Source organism: Protopterus annectens, chromosome 16.part0, assembly GCF_019279795.1.
Source record: "Protopterus annectens isolate FY-2018-M chromosome 16.part0, PAN1.0, whole genome shotgun sequence".
Classification (NCBI taxonomy): domain Eukaryota; kingdom Metazoa; phylum Chordata; order Ceratodontiformes; family Protopteridae; genus Protopterus; species Protopterus annectens.
This window is the reverse complement of record NC_056750.1, coordinates 698,686,021-698,710,172: the sequence shown is the minus strand read 5'-3', so window position 1 is coordinate 698,710,172 and position 24,152 is coordinate 698,686,021. Positions and strand designations below refer to the sequence as shown.

The following is a 24,152-nucleotide window of genomic DNA, read 5'->3' as shown; positions in this document are numbered from 1 at the left end:
CTGACCGCTGTCACACTACCCTTGTACATATCCTGTACCACTCTTACATACTTCTCTGACACTCCTGACCTCCTCATACAGTACCACAACTCCTCTCTAGGCATCCTGTCATATGCTTTCTCTAAGTCCACAAAGACACAATGTAACTCCTTCTGGCCTTTTCTGTACTTCTCCATCAACACTCTCAGAGCAAACATCGCATCTGTAGTATCTTTCCTGGCATGAAACCATACTGCTGATCACTAATCATCGCCTCCCTTCTTAACCTAGCTTCCACTACTCTTTCCCATAACTTCATGCTGTGACTGATCAATTTAATCCCTCTGTAGTTACTACAGCTCTGCAAATCACCTTTATTCTTAAACATTGGTACCAAAACACAGGCGTCCTCTCACTTTCCAAGATTTCATTAAACAATCTAGTTAAAAACTCCACTGCCATTTCACCTAAACACCTCCATGCTTCCACAGGTATGTCATTTGGACAAACAGCCTTTCCATTCTTCATCATCTTCATAGCTATCCTTACTTCCTCCTTGCTAATTCACTGCACTTTCTCTTCATAGTTATCCTTACTTCCTCCTTGCTAATCCACTGCACTTCATGATTCACTATCCGTACATCATCCAACCTTTTCTCCCTCTCATTCTCTTCATTCATCAGCCCCTCAAAGTACTCTTTCCATCTGCTCAACACACTCTCCTCGCTTGTATGTTTCCCTCATTATCCTTTATCACATTTACCTGCTGCACATCTTTCCTAGCTCATTCCCTCTGTCTAGCCAATTGGTATAGGTCCTTTTCTCCCTCCTTAGTGTCCAACCTTTCATACAACTCTTTATACGCCTTATCCTTAGCCTTTGCCACCTCTCTCTTTGCCATGCACCTCATCTCCTTATACTCTTGTCTACTTTCTTCATCTCTCTGACCGTCCCACTTCTTCGCCAACCTCTTTCTCTGTATACTCTCCTGTACTTCTTCATTCCACCACCAGGTCTCCTTGTCCTCCTTCCTCTTTCCAGATGTCACACCAAGCACCTTTCTAGCCATCTCCCTTACTAGCTCTGCTGTAGTTACCCAGCTATTCGGTAACTCTTCACTGTCACCCAGTACCTGTCTTAACTCTTCCCTGAACTCCACCTCACAAGTACCCTTTTTCAATTTCCACCATTTGATCCTTGGTGCTGCCCTCACACTCCTTCTCTTCTTCATCACCATTGTCATCCTACAAACCACCATCCTATGCTGCCTAACTACACTTTCCCCTGCCACCACTTTACAGTCTTCAATCTCCTTTAGACTGGCCCTTCTACATAAGATATAATCCACCTGTGTGCATTTTCCTCCACTCTTGTATGTCACATAGCAATGCATTATTTTTTAATTTTTCATGATTATGTTTTCCCCATGATGCAGTCGCCTCAGTAAGAGTAATAAATTGAAGATGTAAGAATGTGAAGCACACCTAATCAGGGAGTACATGGGGAATTGTCTCCTTCAAAAGCAGTGGCTGCTGATATGCTTTTCATAAACATGTTTTCCCTTTCAGGTACTGGCCAATAGATCATCTATCTACTCAAAGGAATAGTTTTTTAACAGAAAGAGTCAGGTAGGTGTTTGTGAGTGACTGGAGGTTAATATATCATAGGGAAAATATGTACAATCCTAGCAGAATTAACTGGGATGAATACTTTGGAAATATCTAACAATACAGAACCATCCATACCACCTGTGCAAAAGATGCGATCTATGTTTTACAACATCTGCATGGCCTGTGTGAGTACTATGGCTCAGTCTGAAGTCATGCTTGGTATCTTAAATTACAGTGACCCATAAAAGGAGTTCTGCATGGAGACATTTTTTTTCCTAGGATTTTGGCCCATGAGAAGAGAAGAGCTATAGGTTGATAGTTGTGCTCCTTCCAAAGCTGGAATATGGCCTCCTTCTGCTAGTGTTGTAACTCTAAAAGACTTTAAGTGACACTAAATCAAATTTGTATATTTGTCTTACTGGCACCACCCTATGCCTACCACTGCAATCTATCCAAAGAATTACAGTAGTTATCCATTTAAACCTGGGCTTCCATTAATAACCAAACTACCTGTTGGACCTTGTTCATACTCCCTCACGCAACAGAAAGATGATAGCCTCTCCATTATCAGGCCCAACTTCAAATTAAATATTGGGGAAAAAACACGCACTCAGCTGAAGCCTGACCCCTAGAATCATCTACCCACTTAAATCCAATCTGAACAGGAACTTGCTGCATTTAGAACTAAACTAAGGGAACACCTGTTTAAAGAATCTGAATACAAATACTTCAGTAACAATGGCTAATGGCAAGAAAAAGAATACTTGCCTAACAACGCTTAACTATGTTTATATGCAAATATAATATATGAAAATACATATAAGCACTGTAAATGCTTATTGTAAATAAGCTTGTATAGCATGATAAGAGAGACAGCATCATGTTATATGTTGTCTAAGTGTATGCAATTGTACTATCTGCTTATAACCTGCTGTTCTATTCCACTCCTATGAGCACAGGTCATGGCTGAAAAGTGTCTGTGGATGAGCCCATCTACCTGGTAACTTAATAAATAAATAAACAATTATTGCGTGTGATGGACACCCCCCTTTTGAAGAGGTAAAATAAGTGCCTTTTTCCATAGTGAATGGAAAGCTTCCTTTATTGATGGAATGACTGACAAGAATTGTGATTGAATATGTAGTCATTCAGTAAAAGTTTTCCAAGAATTCTGATAATGACTACATTTATTTATAGGAAGAGCTAAAAGAACAAGATTTGTCCCTTTCACAATTCTCTGTTTAAGTTGAGAGGCAGTTACATCTGTCTGTTCTCTGTATGTACTGCTAGGTAATGAACATAAAGTAAAATTGCATATTCAGAATTAATGTCAGATCTAATTAACTACTGGGCTAGTATGCAGAGCTGACCAGTCGGTAACTATCAGCTCTAAGATAGCACTACTGAATGCTGTTCTACTTTGCATGCAGCTGTACGGCTGCTTTTGTATTTGTTCTTCATTGTTTATTAATATTCACACTGGAGGTGGTTTGGCATAATGCAGCAGCATTTAGAACTTTATTCCTATTTGGAAGTCACCACTTCATTTCACTGAAGTATTTAGGATTACTAGAACTAACCATTAAATCATATATTTCGCTACTGAATTTGATAGACCATTATTTAACAGCTCATTTTTATCCAACACTCTTACTCAGGTGGTGTAAGTAAGGGCTGCTAACTGAATAATGACAACCAGCAGCCTAAACTAATATGGATACACCTCTCTGCAGCTGCTAAAATAGGGAGCTGCCTTTCTAAATCAGCAAGATCACTTGAAAATATGCAAATACTTTCTGCAGACAATAAGGCCTGGTTTATATAACACTGGTTTTGGACTTGTGAAAGGATATAAGTGATGATAGTGAAGTTATTTTCTTTAGTGCAGCCATTAATATAATCTGCACCTGAACTTATCCACTGATGCTCCCCACAGTATATACAAAACATACTTTTGAATTATATTTCATAGACTATGTCTCCGAACACACCACAAAATCCTCCATTTGTCTTTGTCCATTTATTTTCTTCAAAGTCTCAGCCTCTTTTATAATTTTTTTTTTCTTAACTTTGTTTACATCCTCTGCTTTAATTTTGCAGCCAGTTCTGCCTGATAATTGTTCTACTGCAGCCTCTTCCAGTTGTCCTATACCTTTTAATTTATTATAGTAAATTTCTAACTATATCAAACTCTTTGCTCAAGCCTGCTTATATGCCTTCACAGCTTTTGTCTACTGGTTGGATATGATTGTCTGTACCTGATTCAAGCCTCAGGTGTAACATTAAGTTATTCCACATTGCATTGCAATATAATCACCATTTTGTATCCCACTACATATTGCAATAAGATACTGAGCACATGTGACACTATTATTTTGTAATACTAAAATGTCATGCTTCATATCTATACATTGTAGTGTTAGTATACATTGTTACATGAACTATACATTAACTGATCTATGTACAGAGTCACCATCTCGTGTGTGTGCTAAAATGCAACATAAGTAGTATCTTCATGTATAGATATAAGTAACATGCTATGCTGCCTTTATTCTGACTTTAGCTTTCCAGAATACAGATAGTGATGTTTTTAATTTTATTCCCTGGTGCCCCCCACACACACACACACACACAGTGTAAATGTCCAGTTTGAAATCCCAGTTAGCAAAACTTAATCCCTAACTCTATCTTGCGTACAACCGAAGCATACAATAGACACTACTTGTACAGTACTGTGCCAGAGGAAACATGAGGATGAAATTGTCGGACATGCAGAAGGGATGAGTTGGCGGTGAGACATTAAACATGTAGATGGAATCTACACATAGAATGGCAGAGTAAGTATGGTCTGCAGAGAGGAAGCAACAAGGACAAGAGGTAACGTCAATGTCTGAACCCCAGCCTAGCAAAAGTTGTTAAAGGTCATATGTCATTTCATAGCCCAGCGTCTGGGACAGCAGTGAGAAGTTTAGGCACTACAAGTCTTGGTAAGCCATGGCATTAAAGTGTATAAACTCCATCAATCCTTTGTCATTATTTCTTTACGTAGCAGGCAGCTAGGATGATCTGTGCTGAGAGAGTATTCTGCTTATCTCGTGACATTTTGTCAAGAAGCCAGGCAGACTGACAGAGGAGGTGCAGCATGGCTCTGCTTGTTAGAATATGAACAGTTATCCTATCATCTCCATTACTGACCATAGCAGACCATGTCATGGTTTAGTGCTGAGCCTACCTTTTCTACTGGTAACCATAACAGACCACATGATGGTTTAGGGCCAAGTCTACCTTCTCTATCACTGACCTAACAAATTATTGCAGACATAATGCTAATCCTCTGCCTTCTCCATCACTTAACATAGCAGGCCGCATGCTGGTTTAGTGCTGAGCTTGCCTTCTCCTTCACTGATCATGTCAGGCCACATGTTGGTTTAATGCTGGGCCTGCTTTCTACATCATTGACCATGGCAGGCCACATGGTGATTTAGTGCCAAACCTGCCTTCTACACTGCTGATAGTAGCAGATCATTTATATCTTAATGCTGAGCTTGCCTTTTCCAACACTGACCATTGCAGGTCACATGCTGGTTTAATGTTGAGTCAAACCTCAGAATTTTGCATCAGTTATATATAGAGCCATGTTAGTATTATGCTAATAGTCTAATACCTAGAGTCAGAGTGGAAAGGATCATTGCTGTTATTTTCTTGTAAACATGACTCCGGTTGTATGTGCACTACCTTATGCTCCCTGCTGACAAATGAAGGGCTTGAGATTTAATGCTAGGTAATCAGATTATCAGATGGGAATTGGCATTTTTTGAGCTTTGAGATGTTGATGAGCTGTTTCATGTAGTCAAGGGTGCATGGTTTGATTCCTTCCAACTATTGTGTGACTCTGTGGAAGCCACATAACCATACAGTGTTTCTGGTTAATTCATAAAAAGGGAAACTTTATCCAATGGGCTTTGTGACATCCCCCATGCTGAGCCAGTAATCAAGGTGCCTGAATCCTCATCACTGACACTGGAGTGGGACGTTCACTTGGAATACAAATTGATACACTCAGTATTACCAGATTTAAATCTCTATGCATCAAACACAATTTCCGAGGTCTGGGTGTCTATATTTGTCTCTCTCTAGATCCCCAATAAGGCTTCCCACTGGCACTGTGAAATCAGTGCTTTGTGTCCCTGCCCCAAGTGACATGGGAAACACTCTTTGACATTTAATTTTCACACACACACACACACACACACACACACACACACACACACACACACACACACACACACACACACACACACACACACAATATTAAAAATAACACTACTGGAATGTTTCACACAGTTGTAGAAAAACAGTATTTAGCTAATCTTGCTAACTGTTCCTGATTGACTAAAAGAATTACTGTTTCCTAGTTAAGTTACTTATTGAATAGACCAAGGCAAGATAATGTGGGTGAGTGGTCCTTGTCAGATCCAAGACAGAATACAGAATGCTGAGGGCAAACTCTTACTAATATCTAAATATTACTTTTCGCTTACAGAATGACATCACACTCATCTGGTCATCTTACTCTGTTTCCCATGCTATCACCAACACTAGAAACTGACCGGATTTTAACACGTATGTGTTACCATACACATAAATAGAGCTTTGCTCAGATCTCCTGGAAGTCATAAAACCATTCCACTCTTCCTGCAGGAGTTACAACCTTTTTTCTAGCACAGACAGTGTATCTCTGGCTCCATTCAAAACTGTGGGATAACATCTTTATGGCTTAACCCACAAAGTAATTTAATTTCAGATATATTTTAAAGATTGCTGCAGCTGGATTGTGATTAACCTCTGCTCTGTCAGTATCCTGTGTTGAAACATATATGTGTAATTCACTTGCAATAATGCACATACATTTATTTTCTTTCCAACAGGACACACTGTTGATGCATTTTAACACAAGCAACTTTACAAGTACATTTTTAAACACAAGCATCTGTACAAATCCGTTTGCTAGACAAATGACATGTAATTCTTTACAATATTCCAACTAGCTGTGCTGGCGTATGTTGCAAATCCACTGCCCTATTTCTGCTGGCATGGATGGCGGTACCTCCTATCGTCACAGGCTTATCCAGTTAACAAACAGACAAAACTAAATAAATAAATAATAGTGCAGCCCTTTTTGTGTGAACTTAGTTGTATGGTCATTACTTTCTATTATAGTCTTATTGTCATAGACTGTGGCTCGCTATGAAGCCCAAGCAACAGATAGGTGAGTCTTGTGGTTTATTGAAGAAAATGCTGTTACAAGTTAAAGTTGTTGGGAATTATGACCTTTACTGATTTTGCCATCTAACTGTTGGGTTAAGCTGGTTGATGGCTGGGTTAGAGTCATTCAACTAAAAAAAGAAAACTTTTCTGATGATCTCTAACATTTGTCTTGATAGTATCAGTATAATTATGCATTAATCTGCAGCATTTCCAAGACAGGGTTACTTTAGCCAAAAAGTAAATTAGGAACACCTAAAAACTTGGAAAGACAAGCCTGATAGTGGTACAGCTAGTCTAACTCATCCATCCTTGAAGGAAGGGCCATGGCATGGAAAATGCAATGCTTTTTTATATGCATGGCTAGTGGAAAGGCTGGGCAATCTCATCCTGCAGTCTAAAGTTAAAAAAACTGTAGATCTTTTCACACATATATATTATTTGTAATACAACAGAATTCTCTGTACATTCTCCAGTGCTGCAACAACTTTTAAAAGAATTTAAGAAAGTACTGATAAAATCACTCAGAATTTAAGACAACATTAATTCATGTTTATTTATTACTTAAGTCATGTCTGTTTATTAGCTCATCTTGAGTCATTTCTGATTATTAATTAGCTATACCTAACCTAAATCTAGAATGCAGTCTTTAAATTTCTCCCAGTGTGGTGGTGGGTTGTATTAAACAACACCATCATGGCCTCACTATTCCCTACCCTGCTGACTCATGCTGAAATGCATTTAAAGTGTAGGCCAAGAATGGAGGCAGAGACGAAAGTATCTGAGCAATAATGTAGATGGCCCATGCATTTGTAGTGAATATCACAAGTGGTACCTTGCAGAAACTAATTAAGTTTATTTGTATCATAGTGCTATTTGCAGATGATATTGTTGCTGTTTTAGATTTGTATTGCACTCTTGTACATTTTTCTTAAGTAGAACAAACAATTTCTGTAATATTCTCATATAAGAATAAAGACATAATAGTATGCTTATATTTTTGCAGCACTTGATCACTCTCAGTTTTTTTTTCTGAGTGGTATTCCACATTCCTATTGTAAGTGGGAGGAGTTTTGTACTATTCAGTATTGTGGTATTATGCTAATCATGTTTCTAGATTTTTGGTCAGATGTACCAACCTTTCAAGGCCCTCTATCTCTAGTTTCAGTGTCTACAGGTAGAGAGGTATAACAGGTAGTACCAGTAAACATATTTGAAAGAGTGGGTATGAAATTGTTGTAGCCAAGATTAGCAAATTTACCACAGTCAAGAAACAAGAGTTAACTACTGAGTAAAACTGACAATGCCCTAATTAGTGAATTATGGAACTGAACAGCTGATTGGCAGCAATGTATCAGGCTGCTGATTAACAGTCATCTGAAGATAAAACTTTCCAAAAGGAGAAGCAGTATGAACTGCATAATCTATCCACCAGAAAGAATGGAGCAGCACAAATACTCCGACTTATTTTGGGAAATCTCTACTTGGTAAATAGAAAAAAAATGAGAGGCCAGACCAAGTCTATCCTCAAGACAACCTGAACAGTACAACTTACACATCGCCCTTTGTTTCAGCCTCTTCAGGTGTTGGATCTAAAAATGAAACCATAGTTCACAAGGAGCAAGGCTCAATGGGGGCATGCATGGTTTGGGACTGTATCTTCAAGTAAGGAGGTGAATGCATGATTATATCCACCGCAACCCCATTAAGATTAGTGTACTACAGTTATTGAGTAGAAATATTCATGTGAAATGGAAGTATGGACCTCTGACACATCTGAGACATTTTATCTGCACTGCACATAATCAACATCCACAGGGTCACATCAAGGAGTTGCTCAACTAAGAAATGAACAACTGAGTGTTCCATCTAATTGACAGACTAGACCATCATGCCATTTATCATCACAGCCAACTGGAAAGCCAAGTCTGAAGTATGGCCAAATTAAAGGTTAGCATAGGTGACCACCTGACCTGAACCCAAATCCCTTCCTGGTTCAAAACAATTATTTTACAAAATCCACTGACTCCTAACCAGTCCTGATATTAATTTCCCCAGTACTAACCACTGAGGCAATAGCAGTACAGCAGAGACTAGAAACCTCTGTAGTAGCAGTCTCACATAACTCCTGTACCCTTGGCTTGCTTAAAAGAGCTTGTGCAGCCATTCTTAGATGTCTGGTTTGCAGCTGTGTCTGCTGCCAATCAAGCCTCTTTCTAACAAACAGACCCCGTCATAACCAAGTACTGATTACTCACCAGTAAGGGTGAGAGCTAAAGGGGAGGACATCATAAAGGCAGCCATAGCAGTGGTCCAAATAATGGAGGTGTACTTAGTATGGTCATTTACTGGCTGGAGAAAAGTGACCCACATTATTACATGAGCCATTATGCTTTAATCATATGAGTGCAGATACCATAAACCTGCAGTGAGGGCTAACACATTTGCAGCTTAATAGCTGAAGAGTTGCCCTGGGCCATTCTTTGCTTTGTTGCCTCTCTTCTGAGGGATTGTGGCAATGGATGTCCCACTCAACCCCCTTCCAATGAGGATAAGCATGCCTATCCTCCTCTCACCAGTTTCAAAAGACAGACAAGCTGATTATCGAACTTGTCACCTTGGCTGTAGTCAAGGCTTTATCCTTCTCTGTCAGTGGAGCTAACCTTGGTAAAACTAGCTTTGATATCTTTCAAACTAATAGTCAAATAATGGTCAATAGCATTCCTGTCACCAGTCTGAGTTAGGATTGCGTGCTGAATAACCAAGAACCAAAGGGCACCATGGCTGCCAGAAGTGGACCAAAGTTTAATCTTAGCCACAGTTCAGCTCAAAAAGCCAGGAACAGACTTTGCACTAAGACTGCAGAATGCTAGTCTGGTTATGAACAGGCCTGTCATTAAAGCAGATTTGCAAGATAAGGTTGTCAGGGTGTTTGTCCTATCTATTTGTCCCTGAATCAGTGGGTACTTCATGCTGCACAGACACAGTGAAAACTATGTATTGTTTCACCACATTGTGGGAATGGTAATAAATCAATGTTAGCCAGTAGTCAGTTTCCCAGGTTTTCAGCACTTGCAGCATAACTGTATCTGTGTCTCTTGCTAATGCCCAGGCTTGTGCAAGTATGAATAATAGACTCCAGCTAATTTAGAAGAAAAACAAGGATGAAGTAAAAATAGTTGCTTCTGTATATAAGCTAAAATAAATCCCATAATATGTCAATTTGGGAGGAAAATTAATACAAATAAAAAAATAATAATAAAAAAGAACATGTAAACTAGTAAGAAGTAAGTCAGTAATAGGAAACTATTAAATAACACTGATAAAATGGGAACAAAACAATCCAGATACAGCCTCATTCCCATCTCCTTGAAGGGTCTCATTATGGACAATGTTTAGCTCATACCAGTAAATAGTTTGTACTTGGAAAGTGGGTCATCTTACTGCTCATTTGTTGTATTTTCTTAAGATGCAAAATATTCATTGATTGGAAGTGCTGATTTCTACTTTGCCGTGGCTATTTTATACCCAGGTTTATACCAAAATATTGCCCTGTATCTTGGAGATCATGGATTAACTGTGCACTGGCCTTTTGGTAATATCTGGTAGAGGATTCTTGATGAAGGGAGGGACTTGAGATTCCTATTCTACTATAGCCCAACTCCACACAGATGAAGTGCAGTTCAGGCCATGCTTGTTGATTCCTCTCAGCTATTAATGATCTGAAATGGTGTTTTGATATGTCACCAGATTGCCTTCAGTCTAGAATGTTGAGTTGTGGATATCTCTCTTTTCACAGAAATTCAGTCCCTTGACATTTTGCCTCAACTAGTTCTGAGACCCCTTCAGTACCGGCGGTATTTCACTGATGGAGCACTTAGACCAAAGTGGCCCAATCATTCTTCATCCTATTTGTCAACAGATACACATTGCATAGATGTTAGAGCTGGTTTGGAGAATGATATATCTTTAGCTTCACTGCTTGGAGATAATTAACTGAGAGTACAAGCCATATTCATTTACATTTTCTTTACTTACATTTTACTGATCAGGTTAGCCCTGATTGGCAGATCCCATTTACAAAGGGGACTCTGGGAGAAAAGTTCCAAGTGGAGAGATGCAGACAATACAGATTAGGTCATTATGAATAAGCAAGTGTCAAAAGAAGTCGGAATACAAGATAGGGAAACAAATCAAGCAAAAGCAAATATATAGGTTGTGCAAAAAGAATATAAGCAAAATACACGCTCCTGGCTCAGTGACACAGATGGATGAGCCCTGATTGTGACTCTAAGTGACTGATATTTAATTAGTGGTCCTAAGACTGGGGGTGGGGAGATGTAAATGTACTGACTTTTTATTTCCAAGCATATGCACGAAAGAAAGATTACTATTGATGCACGGGGTGCTGCACAACAAAACGTTTTACGCACCCCCCCATTCACGAGACATGCTAGTGCCAGTCATGATCCTGTGAAGAAATAAAGATTCACTATTTCATTATTTGTAAATTAGTATGTGCTGTTTACCACAGGGTTTAATCTGTTTTCTCTTGTAAGTCAGTGCCTTATTGTTCATTAAAATATTCTGCATTTGAATCTTTGAGTTACTTATCAGGAAGTGTTATGGGTATTTAGGATTCAAAAAAATTAAAATAACAGTGCTGGTCTGGTAAGATCCTTTATTGGATAATAGATAAACTGGCCTTCTACCTGCTGGGAAGATATTTTAAAAGGACTGTCTTTCTATTTAAGGAGATGAGGTTTATGGCAAAGAGAGAGTCAGGGAAGGCTAAGGATAAAGTGTATGGAGAGTTGTATGAAGAGTTAGACACTATGGAGAGAGAAAAGGACCTGTACTAATTGGCGAGACAGGGGAACCGAGCTGGGAAAGATATGCAGCAGGTAAAGGTGATAAAGGATAATGAGGGAAACGTACTTAAAAGTAAGGAGAGTATGTTGAGCAGATGGAAAGAGTACTTTGAGGGACTTATGAATGAAGAGAATGAGAGAGAAAGAAGGTTGGATGATGTGGGGATAATGAATCAGGACATGCAGTGGATTAGCAAGGAGGAAGTAAGGACAGCTATGAAGAAGATGAAGAATAGAAAGGCTGTTGGTCCAGATGACATAACTGTGGAAGCATGGAGGTGTTTAGGAGAGATGGCAGTGGAGTTTTTAACCAGATTGTTTAATGAAATCTTGGAAAGTGAGAGGATGCCTGAGGAGTGGAGAAGTGTTTTGGTACTGATTTTTAAGAATAAGGGTGATTTGCAGAGCTGTAGTAACTACAGAGTGATAAAAGTGATCAGTCACAGCATGACGTTATGGGAAGGAGTAGTGGAAGCTAGGTTAAGAACAGAGGTGATGATTAGTGAGCAGCAGTATGGTTTCATGCTGGGAAAGAGCACTGCAGACGCGATGTTTGCTCTGAGAGTGTTGATGGAGAAGTATAGAGAAGGTTAGAAGGAGTTGCATTGTGTCTTTGTGGACTTAGAGAAAGCATATGGCAGGGTGCCTAGAGAGGAGTTGTGGTATTGTATGAGGAAGGTGGGAGTGGCAGAGAAATATGTAAGAGTGGTACAGGATATGTACAAGGGTAGTGTGACAGTGGTGAGGTCTGCGGTAGGAGTGACAGATGCGTTTAAGGTGGAGGTGGGATTACATCAAGGATCAGCTCTGACCCCTTTCTTATTTGTAATGGTGATGGACAGGTTGACAGACAAGATCAGACAGGAGTCTCCATGGACTATGATGTTTGCAGATGACATTTTGATCTGGAGTGAGAGTAGGGAACAGGTTGAGGAGACCCTAGAGAGGTGGAGATATGTTCTAGAGAGGAGCCAAATGAAGGTCAGCAGGACTAAGACAGAATATGTGTGTGGGAATGAGAGGGAGGATAGAGGAATTGTGAGGATGCACGGAGTAGAGCTGGCGAAGGTGGATGAGTTTAAATACTTGGAATCAACAGTTCAGAGTACTGGTGAGTGTGGAAGAGAGGTGAAGAAGAGAGTACAGGCAGTGTGGAGTGGGTGGAGAAGAGTGTCAGGAGTGATTTGTGACAGACGTGTACCAGTAAGAGTGAAAGGGAAGGTATGCAAGAGAGTAGTGAGATCTTCTATGTTATATGGGTTGGAGACAGTGGCACTGATAAAAAGGCAGGAGTCAGAGCAGGAGGTAGCAGAGTTAAAGATGTTAAGACTTGCATTGGGTGTGACGAGGATGGACAGGATTAGGAATAAGTATATTAGAGGGTCAGCTCAGGTTGGATGGTTTGGAGACAAAGCCAGAGAGACAAGATTGCGTTGGTTTGGACATGTTCTGAGGAGGGATGCTGGGTATATTGGGAAAAGGATGCTAAGGATGGAGCTGCCATGTAAGAGGAAAAGAAGAAGGCCTAAGATAAGGTTTATGGATGTGGTGAGAGAGGACATGCAGTTGGTTGGTGTGACAGAGCAAGATGCAGAGGACAAGAAGAAATGGAAATAGATGATCCACTGTGGCGACCCCTAATGGGAACAGCCGAAAGAAGAAGAAGTTTTTCTGTTTAATTAAAGTCTATTAATCAAAGTCTACACACCTGCTTAATTTTTAAACCAATACATAGCCTCAAAAAACTGTTTTCTAGCTTTTAGCATGTTTTTTGTAAAGCAGGATCACAGTATATGACAGTCATTTTAAGGATGTGATTTGGATTTTATGTTTTTGACACTGCAGATAAAGTGTAATGTTGCAAGTATGATGAGGTAGGTAGAAACCAAATAATTGTGTTCACAGAATAGACATCAATGCTATTGCAGGCTGTTTAGCTCCGACTCATAACTATAACCTTATGAAATAAAATAAACAATGTAAATAAATGAAGGTGAGCTTTCCTGAGGAAACCAAATAGCTACAATAAGGGTAGGCAAGCACTGCTGACAAGTATAATGAGCTTAGTAAAGGTATTATTAATTGCTGTTGTAAAATATTTATCCAGAGAATATAGATATTATTAGTGGATCAAGAATTCAGGATGTATAAATGGTACTTGAGAATGTTTTGAAAAGCACACCCCAAAAATCAAGCAGTGGCAAGGTAGCCCTTCAGATGTGCTTGTTTCGTGGCTTAGCCCAAGTTTCCCCTGATTTTTAGAATAATTTAGGTAGTCCTAGTACTCTTTCGGCCTTTCTCAGTTGTGATGCCGGAGTCCTCACAGATGTCCAGCTCACTGAGCTGAGGTAGAAAAAAGTAGAGTGTATAGCAGGTAATGGAGAGGAGCAGACTAGCATCTAATTCAGAGGAGTCGAGAAGTAACACTAGAGTTTCCCTAGCCAGTGCAATAATCTACTGTCCTCTTAGTTGATCCCCAAAATATGAGAAAGTGATAAGAAAGGCTTTGCTTACATTAAGCACTACTACACAATTCAGTGGTGTAGCAGTTGGAAATGGCAATGCATTTCACTTAAAAAAAAAAAAAATGTTGCCTTTTTTCTGCTGAGACTCGCAGGTTTGGGGTAGGGAGGTTTTCTGACTTTTGAAATTAATTAAAGGAAAACAGGGGTAAGGCAGCTAAATATCTAGGGTTACCACCTGTTCCACTTTACGAGGGACAGTCCCTCTTTGGGAGGTTGTGTCCTGACCAAAAATATTAAATGTGGCAAATGTCCTGAGATTGTAGGACATAATTATGTCCCATATGCAATGTAATAGTTGTATACCATAGTTCTTTCTGTATCTAAAATACCTACATGTTACAAGAAACAGGATAAGCAACTAAACTGCTGCAAGAATAAGCTTATATTTAGGCAAAAAAGGAAAGTTCTATCCTTTGTACTGACCGTGGGTTTGTGTCAGCCTGTAAAATCTGATGTGTGTCCCGAAAATGTCCCACTATGGCCATTTGAAAAGGTGGCAACCGTACAAATATCACAATACATACACTGAGATAACTTATTCATTTATACTTTTACAGTGCAGCATTTCTCAGAAAATAAAAACAGTGGAGATGAGGGCTGAAACAAGACAGCTGAAGTGGCCAGGTATAAGGTTGAAAATGGTGGGTACTGAATGAATGATTGCAAGGAGGAAAGCAGGCAGAGAATTCAAGGAAGACAACTAAATCAACAAGGTCTAGGGAAAAAAGTGAAAGTAATCAAACTCCTGCAAGTAGGGTCACATCACAAATAAAGAACAGAACTGTAATCATTATTTTGGTGACTGGTAGAAAATACAGGCATTCCACTATGAATGGAAACAATTAGACAATAAACAGAGGCCATTGTAGCACAATTAATCACAGGTAAAACAAATCCCTAACATACTGCAGGCTGTATCACGCATTGTAATTCAGGCCTTCATGTGATGAAAAATTAAAGAATAAGCAAAAATAAAGAATAAACAGAGGTCGAGGCAAACCAGTAGTATGCTACAGGTACCAACCAAGGTTATCAAAAATTCCTAATGTTGCAAACAGAAACAAAGTTTATAAATTCACACTTTCAGGAAATGATCAATTAAAATGAACACTTTGATGCAGGGGGGATGAGACAGCTTTGAATGATATCACACATGCATAATTGTTTTTCTTATTTGCTATGCATAGCAACTCACCAAAGGGCATGCTTGAATCAAGTATTTGCATTTGTTTTAGTCCATTTGGTGAAGTTGTTCATACAATATACTTTAAGAATTAAACTATTTTTCTTTTTCTGTCTCTAGGTTTTAACAGCATGGAGGTTCTATTTGTTTGGTATGAAGACACCTGCCAAGGTAAGCCTTACTTATAATATTATGAGCAACACATTTCAGTCTGTTGGAGAACAGCACCTTAAGCAGTACTGCTTAAAATATAGCTATCAAGATGACAGCAAAAGATAGACTTATGTGAGAATTGATTGGTTGTCTGCACCACTGCAACTGTTTCTACAGAGCTCACAGCTTAAAAATGTTGTGTGTCTTACTGGCTGAATTTTGTTTTCCCCCCAAGCAGTGAATACATGTAGTAGAGGTCCTTTAACATCTTAGGACATGAAAATAATTGCATGTAAGATATCTTACCTGTCAAGGATGCTCATAGAGTGAGAACTTTCAGCAGTCAAATTTGTCTTCTGGAACACGGATTGATAGGGCAAATCAAACCACTGAAGCCTCAAGATGCAAATCCTGTCTTCATGATGCTGGATATGTAGTTTTATGTACTTTGGTATAACAACATTGACTTGAGAAACTGTTATGAATAACACAATGTCTAACATTTCATTAGGTGTAAACATTTATTTTTATTTATTTATTTGTTTGCATTGACCTTGATGTGTATATGACCATGCTTTCAAACTGTCCTATTGCAGTAGTAATGCAGTCTGTGTATGAGAAAAGCACATTTAGATAATTTTTTACTATAACTACCCCCTTAAATTTGTTCTGAGAATTTCTGCTTTCAATAGAGCTGCATTGTGGAGCTCTCCAAACAACATGCTTTACATCATAAAATGTAAGTTCAATTATTTGAAGAAGCCTTCTGCTGCATGTCTACTTAAAGTGATCTAAACAAAAAATCAAGAAAAAAATTAGGAAAATCTAAACACAAAATATCAACAGAATCTATCAAGATCCAAAACCAATGTTTTTTCTTGGGGGGGTGGTTCAACCCTCCCTGTGCCCCCACACCCTCTGCTAATAATATAAACCTACGTGAAGGCTACACAATGTTGGGGAAAGGCATTCATTCTTCCTAAGTATAGCTTCAATTTTGTCAGTATTTTATGTTTAGATATTTTTGAGTTTAGATATTTTTTGTTGAGCTCTTGTGTCTAGATATTTTTGAGTTTAGATCGTTTTAAGTAGAGCCATACAAAAAGAAGACAGGAATGTCAACATGACTGATGCCTTTATAGAAATCTCTTAAATTCCTGTTTACAAACTAAGAGAATGGAGGTCAAGGAACTGTAGTAACAGAAAACCTAATTTTAAATACAGTGTTATTGAAGTTGCAGTCACTAGACTGAACACAGTTTTACAAGTTGGAACTGCTGATGTGTCAGAATGCCAAAACAATTTGACTTTCAGGATGGTTCAATATTTGGTGTGTGTGTGTGTGTGTGTGTGTGTGTGTGGTACCACTAGAGTTCGGGTTAGGGTTGGGATTTGGGTGTGGGTAAGGTACATTTGTGGTGTTTAATGATAGGATTAGAGTTAGAGTTATGAATAAGGCTGGAGTTAGGTACTGGACTAGGATTAGGGTTAGTGCACATGAGTGAGGTATTGCTGGGGAGCAAAGCCAGGAAAAGGTCCGCAGAATCACTCCTTTGGCTCATCACTCACAAGCTGAAGGATGGAGTTTGTGTGCAAGGTATATTAACTGACTGGAATTTAATTAGATGCAATAACATGCCACTATTGATGAGGTCACTAGTGTTGCGTCTATAGAAAGTATGTATTACTGGCACCCTTCAGACAGGGCAGCCATATCAGAGTATGTTCTGCCTTTGGGAGGTACACATCTCAAAACAAATATGGTATGCCCAAGGGATAGTTTATATTTTGCCCAGCAGTATAACTCTTCTGTACATGGTCCTCCTGAGACATGGCCAAGCGGTATCTCTGCAACTCAGTGGCAACATCTGCGTGGGACACCACCCCACCATATATTCCAGGTGATCCATATCTGAGAGTTTGCCCAATCAAGAGAGAACTACAGTAACATATTGCTGGGTAGTGAGTGTGTGTGGTTGTGGTAGCAATTTAAACTGCACCATGGGGAAAGGCAAAATAGATAGATTTTTGCTAATTTTTTTGGGATGTTTATGTACTGCATGAATGCTATTGTTTAGTTGTGTAATGCTGAGCAACACATTAGGATACAAGTTGGCAGCAGTATTTTATTGTACTTTTTAGCAACTTTCCATATATGGTTCTACTCCTATAATTTATGTACTGAGACCAGCCCATATGCAGTTGTTTTGCTGTTTCTAAATTGCAGACAGCCCTGGGGGGAGTTCATTTTCATATTCACCCCATGCATGTCATACTGTAGCTACACAATGGCAGAAGATTTGGGCCTGCCCCATTAGCTAGTAGTAAAAGTTAATCAAAGCAGGCTTTGATATGTGTTTCTAATGCATATCAGTCTAACTCTGTGAGCACTGCATTTATTAATCCTGCTCAGTATTCCTACAGAGAATAAATCTGAAGCTTTGCATTAAAAATGGAGGATAATGTAGAAAGTAAAATGGTGGGGAAGCTGGGCTTTGGATATTTCAAAAACAACAGTTAGGATTGTTTGCTGTATTACAGAAATTGTAAAAGTAAATTGCAAGTTCTCAAGGCCCTACGTCAACACAAACACATCCACATATATGTTTTAACTCACACATGGTTTCATTGTAAAGACAGTACCCCCTCTTTACTGAATTTCATTACAAATTTCACATTCAGACCAGCAGTAAATTGTGAAGGAACACAAGTATTTGTCAGAGGCCCAATTACCTCTAGACTGATGCCCTGTGACACTTAAATGGTACTTAATGAGTTTGAGATACCATAAATAAGACTACTTAGCAATTTATAACCTGTTGTTGGTCAATTTCCATGTCTTCAGAGGGCAAAAAGATTTCTAAATGTGCTTGCTGAACTACCTATAAATAAAAAATATCTTTCTTATTGGGTATTTCAACTGTCCATTGATAAACTGGAGCACATACATTACAAAGGTTAGCTATATCCAAAGATTCCAAAATGTAGTAAATGCTAACTCCCTTGTACAAATACTTTATCAGCTCACAACAGGTCCAAACATTGCTCACATTAACCTCACTAATATTGCATCTTTTACTATTATGGTATCATCTCTGGTCAAATCTGATCACATATAACACATCTTATCTTTTAAGGCAATAAACACATCTGAATCCAAGAAATGTAAAAAGACAAACCTATTACAATTATATGATAAGCTCTCAGAACTAATTTGCATGATTTCCAAACCACATATAGCCTCAATTATTTCTTAAGTTAATGAATTTAACTTACATTTGTCAAGTAGCATAAATAAAGCCATTTAAATAAGAATCAAATGTACTGAGAAATGAAAAATAAATTTCCTTGGTGTAATACCAATATTAATAAGCTGTACATTAAAAGAAAACAAGCTAATTAAGGTGCTTTAATACTTTAAAATCTGCCCACATTAAAGAGCATTAAACTGTAAAGGTTATTATAAGGAAATCAAAGGAGAACAAAAATCATTTTCCAAAGCCAAAGATAATCATACTATATGCAATGATTATCAAATAGCATACTACAATCACCAAATCCAGCCTTTTTTTTAATTTCTCCAAGTCTTTTGGGTTTCTAATACCATGACAGGAATAAACCCCATCCCTAAGTCAAAGTTTGATTAAAGTTCATGAAATTAGTATTGTTTCAATCTGATATTTAGCCACAAGTGCTCTTTAGCAGCACCTGCAGTGTGCCCAAAATTGATTGCTTCTGCAATTCATACGGAGTTGCACTTATCGGTAACATATCTAATTACAATTGTAAATTCTTTTTTATAACACCCATTGCTCCTACTACTATTGGAGCTCACTAGGTATCCTTCTTCTACATTGCCTTTGTTTCTGCCTGCAAATCATGGTATTTTATGACTTTATGGCTCTGTACTTAAGACACTGTAGTCACTGGGTGTAGCAATTACAATGATCAGTGCTACTTTTTGTCTTCTCTTTATGGATTACTATATCTGGTATTCTTGCATGTATTTTTTTGAACTGTTTATAATGGATGATCTCCCATGTACTATAAACTTCATTTTCTATAATGCTTTGTGGCTCGTATTTCTAATGTTTTTTCATCCAATTTAATATTATAATGTTTACTCAATACAGAGTACAACAGTCTTGTCACATTATTATGCCTTTCAGTATATAGTCCTTCTGCCATTAGTATATCATAACCAGCAACAACATGTGAGATTGTTTCCAGTTCTGTTTTACAAATCCTACATTTGTCTGTTTCTCTCGCATGTTCAATGGACTTTGTAAACCAACATGTATGTAGTCCACTGTCTTGGGCTGCCAATATTAACCTTTTGTATTTGGGTTTAAATTCACCTCTCCTTAACCATTCATGTGTTCAGTTCTGATTGACATGAGGTTGTTCCAAGAGTTTTCTGGATTTGGAACTGTATGTATGCATGTTCCACATTTCTCAGTTTCTCACCTGATCCTTCACCTTATATTCTTTCTTTATTTTTTGGCACATTCAGTTGCTGCCTGATTTTTATCTACTACTGGCTTGATTTCCATTCCTGCTTGACACCAAGGGAAGTCATCTTAGACTTATTCTCCTCTTGCTTTAAAATCTTCACTATGTTTGGATCTTGTCAGTTCAGCAGATATGTATGCAGTCCTACGACTGCAGATCTTTGTATGTAATCAATTTCGAAGAGGCTAGTACTTCCTTCAGAAAGGGGAATATATAGTCTTGGTATACATTGAACTGATTTTTAAATCATTTAATAAGCATGAAAAATTTTTCTTGTCTTCCTGTCCAACTGATCCAATATCTTTTGGGTGCCGGTCAATCCAAAACTGTAAGTTAGGACAGGAAGGGTAAATTGGTTTATAGCTTGAACTTTGTTCCTAGATGCCAGAGTTGTTTTCAGTATTAATTTTAGTCTTCTAAAATATTCATTACTAAGTTTTATTTGCATTTGTTTATGTTTTATTGTTGATCCTTCATCAATTTTCATATATTTATACACTCCCTCTTGCTCAAGTTCTTTTATATCACATTCCTGTCCCAGGCTGAAGATTTCTTGGTGCTGCAGCTTTCCTGCTTTAAAAGTTGCTTTTGCACATTTGAAGACCAAACGACATTCTTATATTATCTGAAAAAGTTTTGACCACTTGCGGTTGTGCTTTCAGTTCCTCATCAGATGAACTATACAGTTTTAAATCATCCACAAAAAGTAGAAGATAAGTCTTCACACTTTGTTGTTTTGTGGGAGCCAAATTGTAGCAGGACCTAATTTAAGTAGACAGCTTAATGGGTTAAGGGCAAGACATTCTGTACTTTTCCTTTATATTTTTCTGCATATCTTTCACGTTTTTCTGCCAGTGCTGATATTTTTAGTTTATTATTTGCGATAGTGCATGATCGATCCTGATTTGATTTATCCTCTTCCTTTCCCTTACTGTTTACAACTGTAGTAGCCTTAGAGATTGCTAATATTCTTGCAGATAAATTTAGCCCTAGCTTCACACAAGTTCTAGAACTCTTTTCTCCCCACAGGATTATTCTGGTACACCTCCAAACTTTCCTACTTGCACTACCTTTATGTTCTCCAATAATGTAACTTGTTGCTTAATCAGCCAAGCCAAACACAGCCTCACTGAACCCCCTATTAAAATTGTTCAAGTTAATTATAATCAATTCAGTATGTTTCTGAGCTGTAGAAAATGTCTATCACTCTGCTCCCTAAGTAAAGGGGCCTGACCTCCAATACCAAAATGTATATAGAACCATCAGCCTAAGAAGCGTAATTTGCAAAGCCATAAAATATATTATATATGATTTCATAAGTATATGAAAAGGCTTATTTCTATAGATCCACAACAATATAGTTCTGTCAAGCAGAGATCATAATTTCCTCCAGAAAGTTTATGAGTTGTAGAAAGTGGCCACTAAGTACCTGGATAAGGTCAAGGCCTTTTCCATTATTTCCTGTGTCCTTGTTGTAATTAGGCTTAAAAGCCTAAATATAACATTGATTGCAAACTAGTTGACAGACAGGACTTGCATACTTAAATAGCAAATGCCCCTTCAGAATACGAAATGTGACTAATTGTATTCATCATAAATAAGACACATTGGATGGACACATTTATTTTCATTGGTTCCTAATGTCTAGAATAATCTTCCACTGCATATAAAGCAGAGGTACACCTTTACTTCTTGTAAGGTAAACCTTTGGTGCCTATAAATTTATCATAGGTTGACTAGTATTGACTTCCAGGTAGCAGAATGTTCTCAATGAAGGTAAACATTGACAGTGTGATTATCATCCATATAATCCATGGACAAACTCTGTCTTCTAAGTTTTATATATATATATATATATATATATATATATATATATATATATATATATCCGAAAAACAAGCCCAGTGAAACAAAAGACAGTAGGTACAATATCCCAATTCCAAAATGTACGATGGATACTTGCTGCAAATTAAAACAAACAACGGAGACAATTTCCAACTCCAATAGTAATTACAAAAACTATTGCACTATGGCGTGCACGAAATGATGATAAGCAATTCGCTTCTAAGAACTCCTTTAATAAAACGTAAGCGCTTTCATGACATAAGAGTCGCTTCCTCAGACGTTAACCATATATATATATATATATATATATATATATATATATATATATATGTGTGTGTGAAAAGGATGGTATAAATGTAGAAAGTCACTCTGTGAATGCTCAGAATATTAACAGCACTTGTGAAGAGAGTATTGTGACCTAGCTAACTTTGGGAGCAGTTGAGAAACGTATTGTAAAGATGAGGTTGGTGTAAAATTTCTTTTGTCCAGCAAGCACTGACAGTTCTCATCTACATACACAAGAATCCAGACACACACACACACACATATACATATATGTTTTTGCATAGTATAGGCAAACAAATGTTTGTATTACAAAATCTCATTCCCATGACATAGAACCCTAAAATATGGAACATAAAAAAAAAAAAAAAAAATGAGAAAATATTTTACACTGGGCAGGACATCCTGCACCCTCACACTCACTGCTTATTATATATACATACCCAAAGACTGTTAGTTGGGAAGGGCAAAATCCTGCTCCCCGTTTCCCTATAGTGCCTTTTTTAGGCAAGGTTCAAATGACAAATTCTCCACCATAACAGGTACAAGCAAGCAAAATATGAGGGTAATGCTACTCAATGCTAGAAGTCTAAACCTCAAAATGCACTCACTCGAGGCACTCCTTTAAATGGAGAACATTGACATCTGTGCAGTGACAGAGACCTAGTTCAAAGCTCCAGAGAGCAACCCTGCATTACCAGGCTTCAATTCATACCACACCTTTCGGCCACCTAACCCAGAAAGAAGCACTAAAGGTGGAGGCGTGTCCATATTCATTAAGGATATCCACACCTCCAGGCTAGTTGCACAGCATAATGCATCCGTGATTATCCAAGTGCAACTAACTCTGGGCAAGACCGCAATCCAAATTGTAGCTTGCTACAGACCCCCCACCATGCCCCAGGATTCACACTCCTCAATTCTTGATACACTGGAAAGTATTAGGGTACAACCCAACACCCTAATAATGGGCGATTTCAACTACCCCACCATTAACTGGGAAAACTACTCATGTACCAACTCTTTTGCTCAACGTTTTCTAGAATTCATAAATTCCAACGCCTTGGATCAACTTATTCACACCCCCACCAGGGGCAGCAATATCCTAGACCTGGTCATTACCAACATGGGAAACCGGTGATCTGGAGTAGGGACTTCATTTGTCAGCAACCTGTGGGTCTTGGATCCGATATCGGATCCGAGCCGGCAACTTGTTTCATAGCTAATGGATCCGAGCTCCTAGCTCCTCCCCTCACCCATAATCCCCTGCCAACCCTCCATGACCTCAGATCTAGTTTGCCGCGCTTGTGGATGGCTGGATTCCTTTGAGCTCTAGCAAAATCGTCAGTTAAGTCTGTTTTTTTAGTCAACTTTTCTCAACTTTAATTTTAAAAAAGTATGTAAGAGTTAGGTTCCCTGTAATATTTATTTTTTCACATAGTTTTTCCCTCCCTTCGCTGGTCGTTAGTGAGTGCGTGTGTGTGTGTTTGTGTTTTTGGGGCCTGTGTGTTTGTGTAGCACTCCCTTTTCTTTAAAGTATGGCTGAGACCCCAAAAGCCATTTTTTCTAAATGTACCGAGTGTGGCCATAAGCTCTCCCCGGCTGATGGCCACACTCGGTGCGTTCGGTGCCTTGGGGTTGAACACCTCACCTCAGGCTGCACCATTTGTGCAGCGTTCAACCCCAGGACACTGAAAGAGCAGAGGTTGAAGCTGGTCCTGGCGGAACTTTTGCCCCCCGGACTCGGCTCTGGCCTCCGCTACTCCCGTGGCACTACCACAGGCTGTGGTCATTGCCACTCCTGCCCCCCTTCCTTTGGCCGGGACTCAAACTCCCGCTAAAGCGCCGGAGGACAGGGAGGCTAGGTGGGAGAAACAGAGGGAGAAGCACCACAAGCGGCGGGCCGAGGCCTCCGCTTTGGCCCCGC

The 24,152-nt window shown here is 38.7% G+C and overlaps 1 protein-coding gene across 1 annotated transcript in view; it reads left to right on the top strand.

Annotated features, from left to right (window-relative positions):
* Positions 1-24,152, top strand: part of CARMIL3 (capping protein regulator and myosin 1 linker 3) — a 3,552,770-nt gene that overhangs the window by 1,089,746 nt on the left and 2,438,872 nt on the right. The window contains exon 3 of the mRNA XM_044058175.1: positions 15,554-15,604. Within this exon, the coding sequence (XP_043914110.1) occupies positions 15,554-15,604 (51 nt within the window). The remainder of the gene's footprint in view (positions 1-15,553; positions 15,605-24,152) is intronic.